This window comes from Chiloscyllium punctatum, chromosome 31 (assembly GCF_047496795.1).
Source record: "Chiloscyllium punctatum isolate Juve2018m chromosome 31, sChiPun1.3, whole genome shotgun sequence".
Classification (NCBI taxonomy): Eukaryota; Metazoa; Chordata; class Chondrichthyes; order Orectolobiformes; family Hemiscylliidae; genus Chiloscyllium; species Chiloscyllium punctatum.
The window spans coordinates 64,305,855-64,327,517 of NC_092769.1; the positions used below are offsets into that span (position 1 = coordinate 64,305,855).

At 44.4% G+C, this 21,663-nt stretch overlaps 1 protein-coding gene across 2 annotated transcripts; it reads right to left on the minus strand.

The window, feature by feature from the left end:
• Positions 1-286: 286 nt before the first annotated feature.
• On the minus strand, positions 287-20,719 carry LOC140457224 (uncharacterized). Of its 2 annotated transcripts, XR_011953333.1 has the most exons (3): positions 19,916-20,719; positions 8,923-9,085; positions 4,097-5,542 (listed from the first exon to the last, which is right to left on the minus strand). XR_011953333.1 is itself a non-coding variant. In XM_072551350.1 (2 exons), exon 2 carries the CDS (start codon positions 4,005-4,007, stop codon positions 3,306-3,308), a length of 702 nt encoding a protein of 233 aa, XP_072407451.1. In that variant the 5' UTR covers positions 4,008-4,090; positions 19,916-20,719; the 3' UTR covers positions 287-3,305. The 2 variants fall into 2 exon arrangements, 1 of the variants encoding a protein (XP_072407451.1); XM_072551350.1 differs by lacking the exons at positions 4,097-5,542; positions 8,923-9,085 and adding an exon at positions 287-4,090.
• Between the last annotated feature and the right edge of the window lie 944 nt (positions 20,720-21,663).

Here is a 21,663-nt window from a genome sequence, read left to right on the forward strand (position 1 = left end):
GATTGTCATTTAGAGGCAACTAATGATGTTCACTGTCTGATCCAGAACTGTCCCAGGTGCAGGACAAGTTGTGATATCTCTGATGGGAACTGTTTGTTCAGGGCCCAGGGACAGAGCAAGTTGTGATGGCAGAGGAGTGGAGTTCATTCAGTGTTTGACCCTGAGCAGCACTCACAACTTACTGTCTGCGGCAACCACTCTGCTCTCAGAAAGAGTTCAAGGGATGGACTGCTTCATCAAGTCTCTGCCACTTGTATCCCACAGCAATCCACATACAATGAACAGCTACAAGCATTACATTTATTTTCCATTTGTTTTACAATGATTCACCACAGTTATGACAGCTTACTGTTAGATCTCATATTTTAATGAGAGTCTGAGTCGTGGGGCGGATTCAGGCGACCTTTACTGCGATTTACAGCTCAGTTACAGCATACAGCAAAAAGGCACAAGGGCAAAAAGGGCACATTGAAAGCTTCAGATTGTCTTAATTATACACTTCAAGCTCAGAGCACAAATGCTCCCCCTTTGATTACTATTGGCCAACGGAGCCAAGTTGTCCCTCTGTAATTGGCTGTCTGGTACAGCATCTTAATACAATTTAAGCTTACGTCAGCAAAATGATAAAGCGATACACAGGCTTGTAGTCCACCCCCAGTCGTTCATGATGTTTTCCAGACTCTTTATGAGGCTATCAAATTGAAAGAGAAGGCGTACAAAGTAACCAAGAACAGCATGAAGCTGGAAGATTGGGAAAACTTTAAAGGTCAACAGAAAGCCACAATAAGAACTACAAAAGAAAGTAAGATACAACATGAGAAAAAACTAGCCCAGAACATAAAGACAGATCGCAAAAGTTTCTATAAGTATGTAAAACGAAAAAGAGTGGCTAAAATAAACGTTGGTCCTTTAGAGGATGAGAAGGGTCATTTAGTTATGGGATATGATGAAATGGCCGAGGCATTGAACAGGTATTTTGTGTAGGTCTTCACAGCAGAGGACACTAATAACATGCCGGTAAGGAAACAATTATTACGGAAGAGGTAGTGTTGGGCAAGCTAATGGAAGTAAGTCTCCTGGCCCTGATGGAATGCGTCCCAGGGTACTTAAAGAAATGGCGGGAGAAATAGCAAGTGCACTGGTGGTAACTTTCCAAAATTTGTTGGACCCTGCGGGAGTCCCAGCAGCTTGGAAAACGGCAAATGTGACACCACTGTTTAAAAAGGGAGGTAGAAAAAAAGATGGGGAATTATAGACCGGTTAGCTTAATCTCTGTAGTGGGGAAGATGCTTGAGTCTATTATCAAGGAAGAAGTAGCAGGGCATCTCAATAGACGTTGTCCCATTGGGCAGATGCAGCATGGATTCATGAAAGGCAGGTCATGCGGAACAAATCTTTTGGAATAGTATGAAGACATTACGAGCAAGGTGAACAACAGGGACCCCAGTGGAAGTGGTGTACCTAGACTTCCGAAAGGCCTTTGACAAGGTGCCACACAAGAGACTGCTGCGTAAGCTAAGAATGTATGGCATTATGGGTAAAGTATTAGCATGGATAGAGGATTGATTGATTTAACAGGAAGCAAAGAATGTGGATAAATGAGTGCTATTCTGGCTGGAAATCAAGAACTAGTGGTATGCCTCAGGAATCAGTGTTGGACCGCAATTATTCACAATTTATACAAATGATTTGGAGTTGGGGGCCACGTGTACTGTGCCAAAGTTTGTGGATGACACTCAAGATGAGTGGTAGAGCAAAGTGTGCAGAGGACTGTGAAACTTTGCAGAGGAACATAGACACTTTAAGTGAGTGGGCAAAGGTCTGGCAGATGGAATACAATGTTAATAAATGTGAAGTCATCCATTTTGATAGGAGTAACAGTAAAAAGGATTATTACTTGAATGGTAATAAATTGCAGCAATTGTGCATGAATCACAGGTGCCGTCGGTAATTAAGACAAATAGAATTTTCTCCTTTATTGCTAAAGGGATTGAGTTTAAAAGCAGGGAGGTTATGTTGCAGCTGTACAGGGTGCTGGTGAGGGCACACCTGGAATACTGCGTGCAATGTTGGTCTCCTGACTTGAGAAAGAATGGCGTGAGAGGGGCGTTCACGAGGTTGATGCCAGAATTGAGGGGGTTGGCTTATGAGGACAGAATGAGTGGACTGGAATTATATTTATTAGAATTTAGAAGAATGAAGAGGGGATCTTACAGAAACATGTAAAATTATGAAGGGAATAGATAAGACAGAAGTGTCCACTGGCAGGTGAAACTAGGACATGAGGGCATAGCCTCAAGATTAGAGGGAGCAGATTTACGACTGAATTGAGAAGGAACTTCTTCACCCAGAGGGTTGTAAATCTACAGAATTCCTTGCCTTTTGAAGTAGTTGACGCTATTTCAGTAAATGTTTTTAAAGCTAAAGTAGATTTTTTTTAAACAACAAAGGAATTAAGGGATATGGTGAGAGGGTGGGTAAGTGGAGGTGAGGCCACAAAAAGATCAGCCATGGTCTTATTGAATGGGGGAGCGGGCTCGAAGGGCCAGATGGTCGACTCCTGCTCCTGGTTCTTATATTCTTATCTCTCTTCTTGAGGCTTTTCACAATGGATATTGTACTCAAGTAACATTTGCCAACTGCACTGTTAACTGCCAATTCGTTAAATTTCTCAATACAGGGAATATAAAAGAATATTGATTTTTGATTCAATTTACTTTCTGTACCTATAATTCATTTTCCCCGGTTACGTCTGAAACTGATTTGAATCTTTTCCTTTAATGATATTTGGATCTATAATTAATTCGGAATCTATATATAAAATTATTGATTAAACAACCAATTAGTGTGGGATGTTCTTAACTATGTCTTATGTGTCAACTGCTACTTGAGCTGCTATTGTTATCCAATGTGAAATGTTATTATCTAGGTCTTGTGTCTCAACAGTTACTGATGACCTTGAGCTTACGGAATTTCCCAAACACTCTACTGTCAGTCATGTTCTGCTGCATTAGTCATGGCAGCCCAACACTTGCATGTAATGGAAGTAAGCCTTTTAGAAAATAATCCGGTCGCCTCCACCTTTGTCATGTATAGAATATTAAATCCCAGTGCAGGTGGTGGGATGTTTACCACCAGCAGGAATAAACCCTGACTGTCTGAATACATCCAGTTCAGTCTGGTTGTGATTATCGGTTGGAGCAGCAGTATGCAAACCTCATGTGTCAAATGTGAACAAGCTGATGTTTCAGCAGGGTGGCTGAATTATTGAATTCCTTCTCAAACACAAAACAGGTGAATGGTTTCTAACCCGTGTGAACGAGCTGATGCGCTCTCAAGCGGCAGGAATGAGTAAACCCCTTTCCACATTCAGGACATTTAATAGGTTTCTCTTCCTTGTGAATCCACTGGTGCTCCACCAGGTTAGCGTTCTGACTGAATCCCTTCCCACACTCCGAGCAGCTGTACGGCTTCTCCCTGGTGTGAACGCGTTGGTGTGCCTGCAGGTGGTACGACTGCTTAAACCTCTTTCCACAATCGGAGCACTTGAATGGTTTCTCATCGGTGTGAATGACCTCGTGCTTCCGCAGGCCAGCTGAATTTTTGAATCCCTTCCCACACACAAAGCAGGTGATTGGCCGCTCTTCACTGTGAACTTGCTGGTGTCTCAGCAGGTTGGATGAAAAAGTGAAGTCTTTGTCGCACTTTGAGCACGTGAATGGTCTCTCCCCAGTGTGAACTCGCCGGTGTGCCGCAAGGTTGGATGGCCAACTGAATCCCTTCCCACAGGTGGAGCAGGTAAATGGTCTCTCCTCCGAGTGACAGCGCCGATGAGAATCCAGGTTGGATAAGGAATTGAATCGCTTCTCACAATCACCACAGGAATATCTCCCCATGTCGTGAATGCGTTTGTGCTTTGACAGAGCGGATGTTTGACTGAAGCCTTGTCCACACTCTGAGCACGTGTGCGATTTTTCCACATGGTGAGCGGTGCTTTCTTCCTGCATATTAAAAGGCCAATCTTATTCTGCTCCTGATGTGGTGTTTGACTCAAGGGTTTATCGCCTGCAAACCTGTCCTTTATAATCTCCTGAAATCAGAATATACAAAAGTCATCACTATCAGTACCAGATAGAAATCCAAAAAAAGACAATTCCATTTTCTACGAATGTTTTGGTCTTTCTTTTCTCTCTTTAGGGTATGAAGGTCAGTGTCCAGGGGCCCAGGAGTATGATGAATTGCCCCCATCCCAGGTGAGGGTTTCAGGCTCAGGATTATGAGCTGCAGCTAATGGCAGTTCGTTCATCTTTAGTGGTGATGGCTGAGGAGTTGGAACCCTGAGAGACAGGAACTTGTCACGGAGGATCCTTCAGGAAGACCACGTGTTTCCTTGCAACACACACTGGAAAGCATGAGGAAAATGCAAGAGAGCAGAGGACTTGCCGTTGTGCAGATCATCGCTACTTTCTTTTCACCTCTTCAAAGCTGTAAATTGAAGTTTCTCTCTCTCTCGCGCTCTCTGACTGCCTTCAGTTTTTCACTCACTGGTTCCTACCTCTGTCTCTCCTGAAGGTACTGACTCTGACCGTATCTACTCTTACAATGACTAGATTCCTTGCTCAGGTCAGTGACAGTCTGAGAATTAATGGCGACTTGTTCAGTACAGGGAAAAGGGTCTGGGGACAAGGACAGGGCCAACATGGGGGCTGTGTTTCCTCTTCAAGCAATAGGTTAATCGTACAAGCAGTTTTTGAATTACTAGTTGAAACAAGCTGATGTTGGAGGCTTATCTAATAATGTTAATGACATGTCTGAACAGCATCATTACTTTAATCTTCAACCTTTGTTAACGAGATGAGGACTTTAAATTGTGGACTGAAATGGGAAAACAACTGTTCTAAAAGAAAAGGATTGTGGAAGGGATTGTTGCAGTTTTCTGAAAGCAAACTATCAATACTTATTGTAAGTGCCATTGATGCTGTTGTTTGTTCAATGAGTCAGGGAGTGTGCATTAGATACAGGTGAGCTGGAGCCAGGGTATGAAGAGATATTCAACTAGCAAAAAATAACTGATGGTTTTGCTGCGTGGTGACCAATGGTCAAAAAGTTCAAGAAAATTACAATTACCAGTAATACTGAGCAAATTGTTGGAACTGCAAGTTGACAAATCCCCAGGTCCGGATGGATTTCATCCCTGGGCCTTAAGTAGTTAGTGAGATACTGTATACTTAAGTCATAGTCACATTTTTCTTACCACTTCTTAAGGTTAAATTTATGGGGTCGACTATTACATGCATGCTACTTTTGAGGGGCTGAAATTCATGCACAACAAAATTCATACCATATCATGAGCAGAAGCCCAAATGATCTGTTAACGAATAAAGAGATTAAAAAACAAATGATGGTAATTCTGAAGATCCGTGGTGGAACACAGCAGCCAGTGGACTGGAAAACCGTGAGTGGGGCGGAACAACCGGCAGACTGGAGAGCTGGAGCGGGACGTGACGGCTGGCACACTGACTCATAAACGTTGATCTGTTATCTGTGAAGAACAAGGGTCGCCTTTTACATGAGATGTATGGAAAATTCCAGGTTATTTGGCCAAAAATAGGGGGTCGACTTTTAAATGAGGTTGACTAATACTTGAGTATATACGGTCGTTAATGCAGTGGTTTTAATTTCCAAAGCTCATTAAATTCAAGAAAGGTTCCTTTCAAAAAGAGCGGGGGTTGCGGTGTATGGAATGAGCTGCCAGAGGAAGTGGTGGAGGCTGGTACAATTGCAACATTTAAGAGGCATCTGGATGGGTACATGAAGAGGAAGGGTTTGGAGGGATATGGGCCGGGTGCTGGCAGGTGGGACTAGATTGGGTTGGGATATCTGGTCAACATGGACAGGTTGGACCGAAGGGTCTGTTTCCATGTTGTACATCTCTATGACACTATAACTGTAAATAAAGGGGAAACCAGTGATATTGTATTTGATAATGTGCCACTTCAAAGATTATTGCGGAAAATTAAAGCTCATGGTGTAAGGGGTAACATATTGGCATGGAATAGAAATCTGTCTAACAGGAAGTAGAGAGGAATAAATGGGTCTTTTATAGGATGGCAGATGTCATGAGTGGTGTGCCATAGGGTGCTGGTGCCTCAACTCTACAATATACATAAATAATTTGGACAAAGGGACTGAAGGTATGATAGCTAATTTTGCTGATGACACAAAGTTAGGTAGGAAAGTGAGTTGTGAAGAGCACATAAGGAGCCTGCAAGGAGGATATGGATAAGTACTAGAGGGCATATTTTTAAGCTGAGCGGAGAAAGATTGAAAAGGGACAACGTTTTCACACAGAGGGTGGTTCATACATGGAATGAACCTCCAGAGGAAGTGGTAGATGTAGGCACAGTTACAACATTTAAAGGAGATTTCTACAGGTACGTGAATTGGAAAGGTTCAGAGGGCAACAGAAGGTCATTGGGAATGTTGGTACCAGCCACTTAGGTAGGGAAAGGGGTAAGGTTCTGCAGAGAGAATATCAGAAACTTGGCAGGAAGCAAAAAAAAAGTCCTTGAGGGAAGTAATATCTGGACTACTACTGGTGCCATGAGCTACTGAGAGTCAGAATAGGAGGACAGACCAAATGAATGCGTGGCTGAGGAGCTAGTGCAGCAGCCAAGGATTCACATTTTTGGACCATTGGGATCTCTTCAGGGTAGAACTGACCTGTATGAGAGGGATGGGTTCTACCTGAATTGGAAAGGGATCAATATCCTTGCAGGGATATTTGTCAAGGCTACTCAGGAGGCTTCAAACTAGTAAGGGGGGAAAATCAAAGCAATTGTGAGGCTGGTAGAGTAGATAAAGGGAAAAAAGTCAAGTAATCAAGACAGACGAGAGCTTGGCAGAAAATGAGGTAAGACTGATAAATTAAACTGCATTTACTTCAATGTAAGAGACCTAACAGATAAGAGAGATGAATTCAAATGGTTGGGAACATGGGACTGGGATACATAGGTATCACAGAAATGTGGCTCGGGGATGGGCAGGACTGACAGATTAATGTCCCAGAGTGTAGATGCTATTGGAAGGATAGAAAGGGAAGCAAGAAAGGAGGAAGAGTGATGTTTTTGGTTTAGGATAACACTATGGCTGTACTTAGGGAGGATATTCCTGGGAGACTGACCACTGAAGTTATATAGGTGGAACTGAGAGATAAGAAAGGGGTGATTCACCTTGTTGGGATTGTATTACCAGGCCCCTCCAATTGTCAGTGGGAAATTGAGAGACAAATATCAAAGAAGATCTCAGGTATCTGTACGAATAATAGGGTTGTAATAATAGAGGATTTTAAATCCAAACATCAACTAGGACTACCATGTTAAGGGCCTGGGTGGAGAAGAATTTGTCAAGTGTGTACAAGTGCATACAATTTTAGAAAGGCAGCAATACTTGACCTTCTGTTGGGAATTAAGGCAGGGTGTTACAGTGGGCGGCATGGTGGTACAGTGGTTAGCACTGCTGCCTCACAGCGCCAGAGACCCGGGTTCAATTCCTGCCTCAGGCGACTGACTATATGGAGTTTGCACGTTCTCCCCGTGTCTGCGTGGGTTTCCTCCGGGTGCTCCGGTTTCCTCCCACAGTCCAAAGATGTGCAGGTCAGGTGAATTGGCCATGCTAAATTGCCCATAGTTTAGGTAAGGGGTAGATGTAGATGTAGGGGTATGGGTGGGCTACGCTTCGGCGGGGCGGTGTGGACCTGTTGGGCCGAAGGGCCTGTTTTCACACTGTAAGTAATCTAATCTAATTTGGGAGTGCACTTGGAGGCTAGTGATCATAATTCTATTAGTTTTAAAATAGTTTTAAAATAGAACTAATCAAGATGTGAAGGTTCTGAATTGGAGTTTGGCCAATTTTGACTGTATTAGACAGGAATTTTCAAAAATTAATTTGGGTAGGCTATCCACATGTAAAGGGATGGTTGGGAAGTGGGAAGCCTTTAAAAATGAGAGGCCAGAGGCAGGATGTTCCTATTAGTATGAGAGGAAAGGCTGCTAGGTGTAGGGAATACTAGATGACGAGAGAAGTTGAGGCTGGATTTGGAGATGGATGCACCCAGGATCAGCTGAGATGCTGAGCACTTCATCAATAAGAGTTTTAATGAGGTGGTCACATCTAAGGTGCTAGCAGAGAGTAGCTGGGGTTTGGGTACTGTTGGGGAGGGATGTTCAGGGGAAAGCAGCAATAGCCAGGTTGGTGGTGCTACGACTAGCTCTGGGGCACACCGGGAAAGGGGAGGGGTAAACAGGATCTTCGTGATAGGAGATTCAATAGTCAGGGGGACAGATAGGAAATTCTATGGCCACAAATGGGAATCCACGATGATGTGTTGTCTCCCAGGTGCCAGGGGCCAGGAGTCTCAGAGTGGCTGCAGAACATTCTCAAGAGGGAAGGTGAACAGCCAGAAGTCATTGTTCACATTGGCACAAGTAACATAGGTAAAAATAGTGATGAGATCCTGCCGAGTGATTATAGAGAGCTGGAAAAAAGTTAGAAACCAGGACTTCGTCAGTGGTAATTTCTGGATTACTTCTGGTGCCTCATGCTAGTGAGGGTAAGAACAACAGGATATGGCAGATGACTGCGTGGCTAAAGAACTGGTGGAGGTGGCAGGGATTCAGTTTTTAGATCATTGAGATCTTCTCTAGGGCAGAGGTGACCCAGTCAAGAGGGACAGATTATATCTGAACTGGATGTAGGTTTGCTCACTGAGCTGGAAGGTTCGTTTGCAGACGTTTTGTCACCATACCAGGTAACATCTTCAGTGAGCCTCTGGATGAATTACTGGTGGCATGGCCCGCTTTCTACTTATGTGTTTAGGTTTACTTGGGTTGGTGATGTCATTTCCTGTGGTGACATAATTACCTGTTCTTTTTCTCAGGCGGTGGTAAACGGGATCCAAGTCAATGTGTTTGTTGATAAGAGTTCCGTTTGGAATGCCATGCTTTGAGGTATTCTCGCGCATGTCTCTGTTTGGCTTGTCCTAGGATGAATGTGTTGTCCCAGTCAAAGTGGTGTCCTTCCTCATCTGTATGTAAGGATATTAGTGAGGGTGAGTCATACCTTTTTGTGGCTAGTTGATGTTCATGTATCCTGGTGGCTAGTTTTCTGCCAGTCTGTCCAATGTAGTGTTTGTTATGGTTCTTGCAAGCTATTTCGTAAATGACATTAGTTTTGTTTATTATCTGTATAAGGTCTTTCAAGTTAATTAGCTGCTGTTTTAGTGTGTTGGTGGGTTTGTGGGCTCCCATGGGTCTGAATAGTCTGGCAGTCATTCCAGCTCAGCAAGCAAACCTAGATCCAGAGCCTCAACCTAATCTACAAATTTTCGGAAAACTTGTTCACATCTGAACTGGACGAGGACCAATATCTTGGCAGCTATGTTTGCTAGTGCTACAAGGGAGGGTTTAAATTAGATTGGTGGGGGATGGGATTCTCAACAGCAGGGAGGCACGTGTGAGGCTAAAAGGAAATACAGTCATCAGAAATAGTAAAGTGAAGAGACAGCTCAGGCTGGAACATGACAGGGAGCAAGGAATGCCAGTTGGATTAAATTGCATCGATTTCAAAGCAAAAGGGCTGACAGGTAAGGCTGATGAACTCAGGGTGTGGACAGGTATGTGAGACTGGGCTATTATAGCCAATACAGAAACATGGCAGGACTGGCAGCTTAATGTACCAGGGTATAGGTGCTTTAGGTGGGACAGAGGCAGTAGAAAGAAGGGAGGGGGAGTTGCATTTTTGATCAAGGCAAATATCACAGCAGTAGTCAGAGATAAATAACTGAAGAATCATCCACTGAGGCTTTGTAGATAGAGCTAAAAAATAAGAAGGGGCTGGTGATGTTATTGGGGTTGTACTATAAGTCCCCAAAGCATCCCAAAAGGGAATTAAAGGAACAAATAGCAGGGAGACTGGGGAGACTTGCAGGAGCAATAGGGTATTCATAGTAGGGGCTTTTAATTTTCCTAACATAGACTGGGACTGCCAGAACATCAAGGGCTTAGATGGGGTGGAATTTGTTAAAGCGTTCAGGAATGTTTCCTCAAGCAGTATACAGACAGTTCTACTTGCAAGGGGGAAAAACTTTGGGACCAGTGACCATAGTTCTATTAATTTTAAAATAGTTATGGAGAGGGACAAACTGATCCACAGGTTCAGGTTCTAAATTGGGGCAAGGTGAATTTTGATGGAATTAGACAGAAGCTTGCAGGGGTGGATTGGAGTAGTTTGCTTGCAAGCAAAGGGCCCTTCGGCAAGTGGGAAGTCTTTGTAAGTGAGATAGCTAGAGTTCAAGATCTATCGGTTCCTGTGAGGGTGAAAGGCAAGATTGATGGAAATGGGGAACTGTAGGGGTGACCTGTACCTGCTTACAACAAAATGGCCTATGCCTGCTCACACAAAATAGCCGACAAAAAGGATAACCCAGAACAACACTAAAATACAAGATGGCTGAAAGGAGATGAATAAGACTAACAGACCATCCCAGCCTTTAAGTAAAGAAAACAATGGTACCTTTGAACAAATTTACTGCAAAGCCAGTAAAGGGGGCCTATCCTAAACAATTATGATAAGAACATGCCTACAAATAAGCAAATATTCTCAGTTCGCTGATGAAAGAATTATTGTGCCACTAAGCAGTAAATACCAGGTGCAAGATAGTAGCGTGCTAAACTCTCTAAACAGTACCAGAACAAAGATAGTTATTTCTTAGTAAACAGTTACTTCTTAACTACTCTGCAATATTAAGCAATAGTTTCTAGTTAGAGATTCTCCAACATAAATATATATATATAATCAAAACATTTATGACTATATGTGAAAGTTAATTAATTTTAGGAAGTACCCTCATTAGCCCTGGACTAAATAGATTGTTCACAGCCATTAGTCACACGGCACTAAGAGTAGATGTAGCTATACCTGACCTTAACTAACTTCAGAATAGAAATCAATATCGTAAACGTGGTGTTGTGTGATTTTTAACTTTGTCCACCCCAGTTCAACACTGGCACCACCAAATCTTATAGCAACAAGTTAAAACTAAAACATTTTTACATATACGATTAGAAAAGTGGGAAATATAAGGGGCATAATTAAATGGAATACAGTGAATAATAGAACTCAAGCTGTCCTGAAGAGATAAGCCAACCTGTTAGAATGTTAGAATCCCTACAGTGTGGAAACAGGCCATTCGGCCCAACAGGTCCACACCAACCCTCCAAAGAGTAATCCACCCAAACCTATTATTCTGTATTTACTCCTGACTAATGCACCTAAACACTTTGGGCAATTTAGATTACTTACAGTGTGGAAACAGGCCCTTCGGCCCAACAAGTCCACACTGACCCTCTGAAGAGCAAACCCATTCCCCTACACCTAACACTTTGGGCAATTTAGCATGACCAATTCACCTAAGCTGCACATCTTTGGATTGTGGGAGGAAACCGGAGCACCCGGAGGAAACCCACACAGATACGGGGAGAATGTGCAAACTCCACACAGACAGTCGCCTGAGGCTGGAATCGAACCTGGGTCCCGGGTGCTGTTAGGCAGCAGTGCTAACCACTGAGCCACCATGCCACCCTGAAACAGATCTAAAGGAGTATGGCCAGTGACTTTAGAATGCAAATGAACAAGATGCATCGAAAGATCCCAAGGTCTAGAGATTGTAATGGCCGGTAAACACTACGAGGTCATGGGAAGCTTGAGGCTGGTCAGATAGGTGTCTACCACTGATTAGGTGTTTAACACAGATTGGGTGTATGGATTAGGAGGAAAGGTCTGCAGTTACGTTTTATGTAATTCTTGTAATACAGAAATGTATAAAAATAGTACTTTTTACTGTATGAGTTAGTGTCATTAATCTATCTTCTGATCTGAGCTAAAGATTAAGTGAATAATTGAGTTCATATGTCGAAGCCAGATTCAGGGAAGATCCTTTGGCCCTCTCCCTGCTTTAACTGGTTTCTGCATGAATAAACTTCCACATGCCTGCATCCTGCTTCCCAAGTCTTCATTCCCTTTCAGGGAAAAACACTCCTGCAGGAATCCTGGATGACAATAAATATTGAGGGTTTGACCAGAAAAAAGGAGATATGGCTAAGGTACAGGCAGCTGGGATCAAGGGAATCCCTGTAGGGGATACAAGAATTTACTGAAGAAGGAAATCAGGAGGATGAAAAAGGGACTGAGAAGATTAGGGTGAATCCAAAGAGATTCTTTAAGTATATGAAAGGAAAAAAAATAACTAGAGAGAGTTAAGGATCGAAGTGGACATGTATGTGTAGAACCGCAGGAGATTGGTGAGATCCTCAATAAATATTTCTCGTCTGTGTTTACTCTGGAGGAAGACATGAAGACTTGGGAAAGTTAGTGGTGATATCATAGGGACAGTCCATAGCACAGTGGAGGTGGTGTTGGACGTATTGGAATGTATGGTCCTGACCAGATATGTCCAAGACACTGGAGAAGAAATTGCAGGGGCTCTGGCTGATATTTTTGCATCATCGTTAGCCTCCGGTGAGGCCCCAGAAGACTGGAGAGCCCTTTTTCAAGAAGGGCTCCAAAGAAAAACCAGGGAACTATAGATCAGAAAGCCTCGTTGATGAAGTGACCAGGACGTGGGAGGAAACCGGAGCACCCGGAGGAAACCCACGCAGACACAGGGAGAATGTGCAAACTCCACACAGACAGTCGCTCGAGGATGGAATCGAACCTGGGACCCTGGGTCAGCAGTGCTAACCACTGAGCCACCGTGCCACCCCACATGGTAGGCTGCTCTGGAAGGTTAGATTACATGGAATCCAGGGGCAGCTAGCAAAATGGATACATAATTGGCTTGATGGTAGGAAGCAGAGGGTAATAGTGGAAGGATACTTGTCGGACTGGAGGCCTGTGATTAGTGATGTACCTCAGGGGTCAGTGCTGGGCCCATTGCTGTTTATTATCTATATCAATGATTTGGATGCGAACGTACAAGGCATTTTGCAGATGACACTAAAATAGGAGGCATCGTGGACAGTGAGGAAGGTTGTCAGAAATTGTACCAGGACCTTGATCAGCTGGGGAAGTGGGCCGAGAAATGGCAAATGGAGTTGAATATAGATAAGCGTGGGGTGTTGCATTTTGAAAAGTAAAATCAAGGTAGGACTTTCATGGTGAATGGTAGGGCCTTAGGATGTGTAGTGGATCTTGGAGTTCAGGTTCACAGTTCACTGGAAATGGAGTCACAGGCAGACAGGGCAGTGAAGACGACTTTTGGTACACTGGCCTACATCTGTCAGGGCATTGAGTATAGAAGTTGGGGAGTTATATTGCAATTGTACAGGACATTGGTGAGGCTACATTTTGCAGTATTGTCTTCAGTTTTGGTCACCTTGCTATAGGAAGGATGTTATTAAATTAGAAAGAGTGCAGAAGAAATTTACAAACATGTTCCCAGGACTCAACGGTCTGGGTTATAAGGAGAGGTTGGACAAGCGAGGACATTTTTTCTTTAGAACTGAAGGGGATCTTATAGAAGTGTATAATATCATGTGAGGCATAGATCGGGTGAATGCACTCAGTCTTTTCCCCAGGGTTGGGGAATCGAGGACTAGAGGGCATCAGTTTGAGGTGATAGGGGAAAGAATAAAAGGGAACCTGAGGGGCAACTTTTTTACACAGAGGGTGGTACGCAGATGGAATGAGCTGCCAGTGGAAGTAGTTGAGGCAGGTACATTAACAACATTTAAAAGGCATTTGGACAAATACATGGATAGGAAAGATTTAGAAGGATATGGGCCAAGTGCAGGGAAATGGGGTTAGCGAGGATGGACATTTTGGTCAGCATGGACCAGTTTGGGCTGAAGGGCCTGTATTCGTGCTGTAGGACTCTATGACTCTAATTTATTCATTTCTCTTTACCTGCCCTGCCTGCTGTTATTCCTTCTAGTTTCAGTGGTAGATCTGACATCATGCATCAGAAACCAAGCAATTCTATTTCATACTTTGTCTGAGCTTTTAACATGGGTAAGAACAGACAAATCCTGTCCTTTCCTCTGATCTGACTGCATTTCAATTCTACAGAATGGATGGTCTTATTAGTGGTGCCATGAATATAGAACAGTACAGCATAGTACAGGCCCTTTGGCCCTTGATGTTGTGCTGACCTTTTATATTACTCTAAGGTCAAACTAACCTTTATACCCTTCATTTTACTATCATCCATGTGCCCATCCAAGAGTCGCTTAAATGTCCCTAATGTATCTGACTCTACCACCACTGCTGCAGTGCATTCCACGCACCCACCATGTTCTGTGTAAAGTATTGACGTCTGACATCTCCCCTAAACCTTTCTCCAATCACCTTAAAATTATGCCCCCTTGTGTTAGCCATTTCTGCCCTGGGAAAAGGTATGTGACCATTCACTCTATCTATGCATCTCATCATCTTGTACATTTTTATCAAGTTGCCTCTCATCCTTCTTCACTACAATGAGAAAAGCCTTAGCTCCCTCAACCTTCCTTCTTAAGACATACCCTCCAGTCCAGGAAGGATCCTGGTAAATCGCCTCTAAACCCTCTCTAAAGCTTCCACACCCTTCTTTAATGAGGCAACCAGAACTGAACACAATATTTCAAGTGTGGTCTAACCATGGCTTTACAGAGCTGCAGCATAACCTCACGGCTCTTAAGCTCAATTCCCTTGCTCATGACATCCAAGACACCATACGCCTTCTTAACAACCCTATCAATTTGGGTGGCAACTTTGAGGGAACTATGGACATAAAACCTATGATCCCTCTGTTCCTCCACACTGTTGGCAACCTGTTTGCAACAAAGTGACTCTTTTGAGGTTTTAAACTCAGAGTAAACTTCGCTTTCCCACAACACACCTCACATCAGACATTTTAACTTGATATATTATAATTGGAAAAGGTTTGGATATGTAAATCTTTAAACCTGGAGAACAAGTTTCCAAGCTGTTTCAAAATTGTGGGCAGCACGGTGGCACAGTGGTTAGCACTACTGCCTCACAGCGCCGGAGACCTGGGTTCAATTCCCGCCTCAGATGACTGACTGTGTGGAGTTTGCACGTTCTCCCCGTGTCTGCGTGGGTTTCCTCCGGGTGCTCCGGTTTCCTCTCACAGTCCAAAGATGTGCAGGTCAGGTGAATTGGCCATGCTAAATTGCCCGTAGTATTAGGTAAGGGGTAAATATAGGGGTATGGGTGGGTGGCGGGTCGGTGTGGACTTGTTGGGCCGAAGGGCCTGTTTCCACACTGTAATGTAATCTAATCTAATCTAAAAAATATTACTCTCCATTTCATAAAATAAACTGCCTAATGCTTGATTTGGCTACAGTAGGACTATTGTAGGTTTTGGGTATCTAACACCAGGGAGGATGTAAAGGCTATGGAGAGCGTACAGGAGAGATTCACTACCAAAGCTATTGGTAAACCTATAAAATGGAAGCAGACGTAGGCCGTTCTGCCCACCTAGTCTCATTCAACACCAGGTTGACTTGGAAGCACTAGCCTTCAGAGCACTGTGCCTTCATCAGGTGCTCCACAACCAGCTGATGAAGGAGCAGTGCTCCGAAAGTTAGTGCTTCCAAATAAACCTGTTGGACTATAAACTGGTGTTGTGTGATTTTTAACTTTGTGCATTCTAGTCAAACACCAGCGTCTCCAAATCATGACTGCTTGTGAAATTCTCTCTTCTCTTCAATTCTCCTCTGAAACGTCCTATAATGCATATTCATTAAACGCAATTTGGTTGTCACGTGATTTGTGAATCGCAGACTAAAATAAAGCGAACGTCCATTCGCTGCTACGCAATTCAATATCCGGCACCAGATGAACCACAAAACCCAGCTTCAGGATCGTCTGTCTGCAAAATGCAAATTCAGTGTGTGCAGCTAAAACAGGAATGCAATCAGGGCACAAGCCTTGAAACTTTGCTTGAAATTGGGAATTGTACTCTACATTTAGAAGGAACTTTATTTCAAACCGGGTGGAGAATATTCAGGAAATCTGGACTTCCACGTCAGCATCGTGTGGTCAGTCAGTTGTACACTTTCTGGTGACGAGCTTTGTGAAAGTTACAGTGCTGTAGTCAGTGATTTTAGTGTTAAATTTACTGTATTATTTCATTAAAATGTATGATTTAAAGATTAATTTCGACTGTGCTATCATTTGTGTTAGGTTAGGAGGATTTGAGTTACAGGGAGAAGCTTAACAGGCTGGGGCTGAGGAGTGACTTTATAGAGGCTTACAAAATTATGAGGGGCATGGATAGGGTAAATAGGCAAAGTCTTTTTCGCGAGGTTGGGGAGTCCAGAACTAGAGGGCATAGGTTTAGGGTGAGAGGGGAAAGATATAAAAGAAACATAAGGGACAACGTTTTTACACAGAGAGTGGTACGTGTATGGAATGAGCTGCCAGAGGAAGTGGTGGAGGCTGGTATAACTGCAACATTTAAGAGGTATTTGGATGGGTATATGAATAGGAAGGGTTTGGAGGGATATGGGCCGGGTGCTGGCAGGTGGGACTAGCTTGGGTTGGGATATCTGGTCGGCATGGACAGGTTGGACCGAAGGATCCATTTCCATGCTGTACATCTCTATGAACTACTATTTTTGTTTTGATTTTTACTGATATTTTTGGTGGCTTGCCCCAACCCTGTTTTTCCTATAGGCCTAATTATTTACATTGTGCAAATTTCCATAACACGGTATCACACGGGAACACAATTACCGCGTTATCGGAGAACTACCCGTACTGTTCAATCTGCTCCCACCAAACTGTCAGACAGTACATTCCAGACTGGAATGACTCACGGTGGGGGGATGAAATGTTTTCCCACAGTGACCCATTGCAGCAGTGAAACTGCTGTTTGAGTTTTTATTAATCATTCATGGGATCTGGAGTTCTCTGGCTAGGCCCGCAATTGTTGCCCATGCCTAATTGCCAGGAGGGCAGTGAAGTGTCAAACACATTACTGCAGGCCTGTGGTCACATGTAGGCCAGATCAGATAAGGATGCCAGAATTCCTTTTAAAAGGATATTTGTCAAGTAAATTGTTTTAAAATGATAATTAACAATGTTTATATGGTCACCATTAGACTCCTAGAATCATAGAGTTGTACAGCATGGACACAAGCCTTCAGTCCAAATCATCCATGCTGACAAGATATCCTAAATTAATCTAGTCCCATGTGCCAGCAATTGGGCCATATCCCTCTAAACCCTTCCTATTGATGTACGCATCCAGGTGCCTTTTAAATGTTGTAATTGTACCAGCCTCTCCCACTTAATTCCATACACACACCACCCTCTGCATGAAAAAACTGCCCCTTCAGTCCCTTTTAAATCTTGCCCCTCTTACCTTAAACCTACACCCTCTATAGTTTGGATTCTTCCACCCCAGGGAAAGGACCTAATCCAATGATCCTGTTCATACCCCTCATGAGTTTATAAACCTCTATAACATCACCCTTCAGCCTCCAGTATTCCAGGGAAAATAGCTCCAGCCTCTCCCAACATCTCAAATCATCCAACCCGGACAATATCCTTGACCCCTTTTGTTTATTCCAGATTTTTAATTGAATCCAACCTCACTATCTGCCATGCTGGGATTCAAACTCACCCACAGAAAATTAGCCTGGGACATCGGATGACTAACAATGACATTACACCAAGATACCACTTTCCAATTTAGTTCCAACTTGTCTTTTCCATGAGCAGAGATAACAGGAGCTGGATGAAGGGGGAAATACAAGAGCAGCCCTGGATAGTGCTGTAGAACAGAGTTGAGAATACGTGTAGGGTATATGCAGGCAGCGAAAGAATTAAGTTCTGAGTTTTGTGAAACAAGAGGTTCAGCTGAGCATGACTCAGATCAGATAAGAGCTTACAATTAACAATGGAGTGCTGGAGGCAAGGGTAATGGGTTAACAAGGTGGAAAAGCATTCAATATGTTGAGCCACTTAACAAGATGAAGTAGCATTCAGTATGTAACATCAATTAACAAGGTGAAAAGTATTCATTACGAGAAGTCAGTTATTTATTGTGTAACAGCACATATCTTAATCTCACTGATTGTAATGGTCACCCAATCAATATGTATGTTGCCTTATCTGGATGCTCCTCCTGTAAAATGACTATATAGTTCATTGAGAAACTGCTGTTCCAGAGAAGACTGTGAACTCATGTCTCTGTGCACGTGGGCAATCGTTCTCCCTCCCTCCAGGGCCCAGAATAAAGATGAAGGAGGTAAAACTACACTGTGTCTCTGAGTGTTTTTCTTTGACTGAGGGGGGAAATGGGACAAGAGAGGGACCTGGGGTGCAGACACATAATTCTTTGAAGTTTGCATCACCTATAGACAAGGTAGTAAGAAAGGCGTTTGGCACACTTGCCTTCATTGTTCAGTTCTTTGAGTATAGGAGTTGGGATGTCATGTTAAGGTTGTACAAGACATTGGTGAGGCCTCTTCTGGAATACTGTTCTGGTCGCCCAGTTATAGGAAGGATATTATCAAGCTAGAGACAGTTCAGAAGAGATTTACCAGGATGTTGCTGGGAACAGAAGGTCTGAGTAATAAAGAAAGGGCTGCATAGACTGGGACTTTCTCTACTGAAGCAAAGGAGTTGATAGAGTCAACAAACACATCGACCTGGACCCAATATACCGGCCACTACAGCGGACAGCTCGAACTGACAACCGGAAGCAGCAGAGACAGGCCACTATAAATGCCGGAGGAAACAGCACAGAAGCGCTTCACAGGAGGCTCCCAAGCACTGAGGATGTCACCTAGACAGGGGACGAAACATTTGCAAGACAAATTCCCAGCTCGGCGAACAGAACCAAAACATTCTTTGAAGTATTCATGATTTGGAGGTGCTGGTGTTGGACTGGGGTGTACAAAGTTAACAATCACACAACACCAGGTTATAGTCCAACAGGTTTAATTGGAAGCACACTAGCTTTCGGAGCGACGCTCCTGTGTCACCTGATGAAGGAGCGTCGGCTCCGAAAGCTAGTGTGCTTCCAATTAAACCTGTTGGACTATAACCTGGTGTTGTGTGCTTTTTATCTTTGAAGTATGCATCTCACATATTTGGAATAGTTAAGAAAAGCGTTTAGCATGCTTCCCTTCATTACTCAGACCTTTGAGTACAGGACATTATGTTGAGGTAATACAGAATGTTGATGAGGCCTCTTCTGGACTACCATGTCCAGTTCTAGTTCCCCTGTAGTAGGAAACATATTAACAAGCTGGAGAGGATTCAAAGAGATGTACCACAATGTTACTGTAAATGGAGGGTTGGAGTTAAAGGGAGAGGCTGGATAGGCTGGGACGTTTTTCACGAGGATGTTGAGGGTGACCTTATAGAGGTTTATAAGATCATGACAGGTAAAGATAAAGTGAATGGCAGATTTCTTTTCCCTAGGTTGGAGGATTTCAAGACTAGAGGGCATATTTTTAAAGCAAGTGTTCAAAGATTTAAAGAAGACATGAGGGTCAATTTTTTTTAAACACAGTCATTTGTACGTCGAATGAACTGTCAGAGGAAGTGTTGGATGCAGGTACAGTTATAACATTTAAAAGACATTTGGAAAAGTATATGAATAAGAAAGGTTTGGAGAGATAGGGACCAAGGCAGGTGGGACGAGTTTAGTTTGAGATTATGGGCTGGTTGGACTGATGGATCTGTTTCCATGCTGTCTGAATCTATAACATGAAATAGACTGCCTAACTTGTGATCTGTCCTTTTCGACACATTCTTTGATAAGTTTGATCCAGTTCAGTCTCTAATCAATGGTTATACCGCCCCCCCCCCAAGATTTTGATAGTGCAGGATCAGCAATGACCTTAGTTAACTTCTCTTAGAGGTGGCTATGGTCTGGCACTTGTAGCGTGAATGTTGCTTGCCAGCTTTCTGCCCAAACTTGCATATTGTCCAGGTCTTGATGCATATGGACAGGGGCTACTCAGTAAGATTGCCGTACACCATGTAATGATCAGTGAGTATTCCCGCGTCAGATCTCTGAGGGAAGAGGGCAGTGGATACATGGGAACACTTGTAAGTTCCCCTCGACCCCACTCAGCACGTTGACTTGGAAACATACAACTGTTCATTCAGCGCTGCTGTGTCAAAATCCTAGAGCTAACTTCTCATCGACATTAAAACAAAACGAAGACGCTGGAGATGCGAAACAGAAACAGAAATTGCTGATGGAAGTCAACAAGGTCACGCAGCGTCTGTGGGAGGACAGAGTGAGGCTTTCGAGTCATCGGAACAACATTGTGGGTCGACAGACAGAGCATGGACTGCAGTAGTACAGAAAAATGCAAGCGATTTGGGATGGGCGACAAATGCTGGGCCGAGGCAGCGACTTGCACATCAGGACAACAAGTAAAAAGCTGCAGCCAGACTGCTACTCTTAACCGGGGCTTCCACAGGAAGTAGGCCGCATTTCGAGCAGCAGTGCACCGGTACCTCGTTATTCGGGGGCAATGGCTGACACCGGTTGCTGGCGACGTTCTCTTAAACTCCACGCCAGATCCCGAGGATCGGCGTCACAACGTTCAAACAGGCCGCCTCCGCCATTGCCGCTTCACCGCCGCACTCGGATTGACCGACAACCAATGACACACTGGGAAGAGGGGGCGGGGGCTGGAGGACCGCCAGGGGGCGGGACTGGAGGACCGTCAGGGAGGGGGGTTGGAGGACCGTCAGAGGGCGGGGCTGGAGGACCGCCAGGGGGCGGGGTTGGAGGACCGCCAGGGGGCGGGGTTGGAGGACCGTCAGAGATCGGGGTTGGAGGACCGTCAGAGAGCAGAGTTGGAGAACCGCCAGGGGGCGGGGCTGGAGGACCGTCAGAGAGCGGGGTTGGAGGACCGTCAGTGAGTGGGGTTGGAGGACCGCCAGGGGGCGGGGCTGGAGGACCGTCAGGGAGGGGGTTGGAGGACCGTCAGAGGGCGGGGCTGGAGGACCGTCAGAGGGCGGGGCTGGAGGACCGTCAGAGGGCGGGGTTGTAAGACCGTCAGAGGGCGGGGTTGGAGGACCGTCAGAGAGTGGGGTTGGAGGACCGCCAGGGGGCGGGGCTGGAGGACCGTCAGAGGGCGGGGCTGGTGGACCGTCAGAGGGCGGGGCTGGAGGACCGTCAGAGGGTGGGGTTGGAGGACCGTCAGAGAGCAGGGTTGGAGAACCGCCAGGGGGCGGGGCTGGAGGACGGTTAGGGGTGGAGCTGGAGGACCGTTACAGGGCGGGCCTGGACCTCCAGCCAATCGAAGTGAATGAAGGGCGGGGCTGTATCTGACACACCCTTATTGCTGCAACTTCTTTCGGAGCCTGTGCGAACTGTATCAAATCCCAGGAGGAAACTGTAGCGTTGTCTTTGTTGCTTTCAACAGATGGAGCACATGTTACAAATAATGTAAGCGTTGGGTTAACAGAAATATCTGCGTCACCATTAAAATAAGACAAGTTCCCAGCTTTTTTTTACCATTTGTGGGACACTGGCCTTGCTAGTTGGCCAGCATTTATTGATCGTATTGTTAGAAACAAAAATCAATAAAATTTAGACGCGAGAACGCCAAAGCTGGAAACAAGACA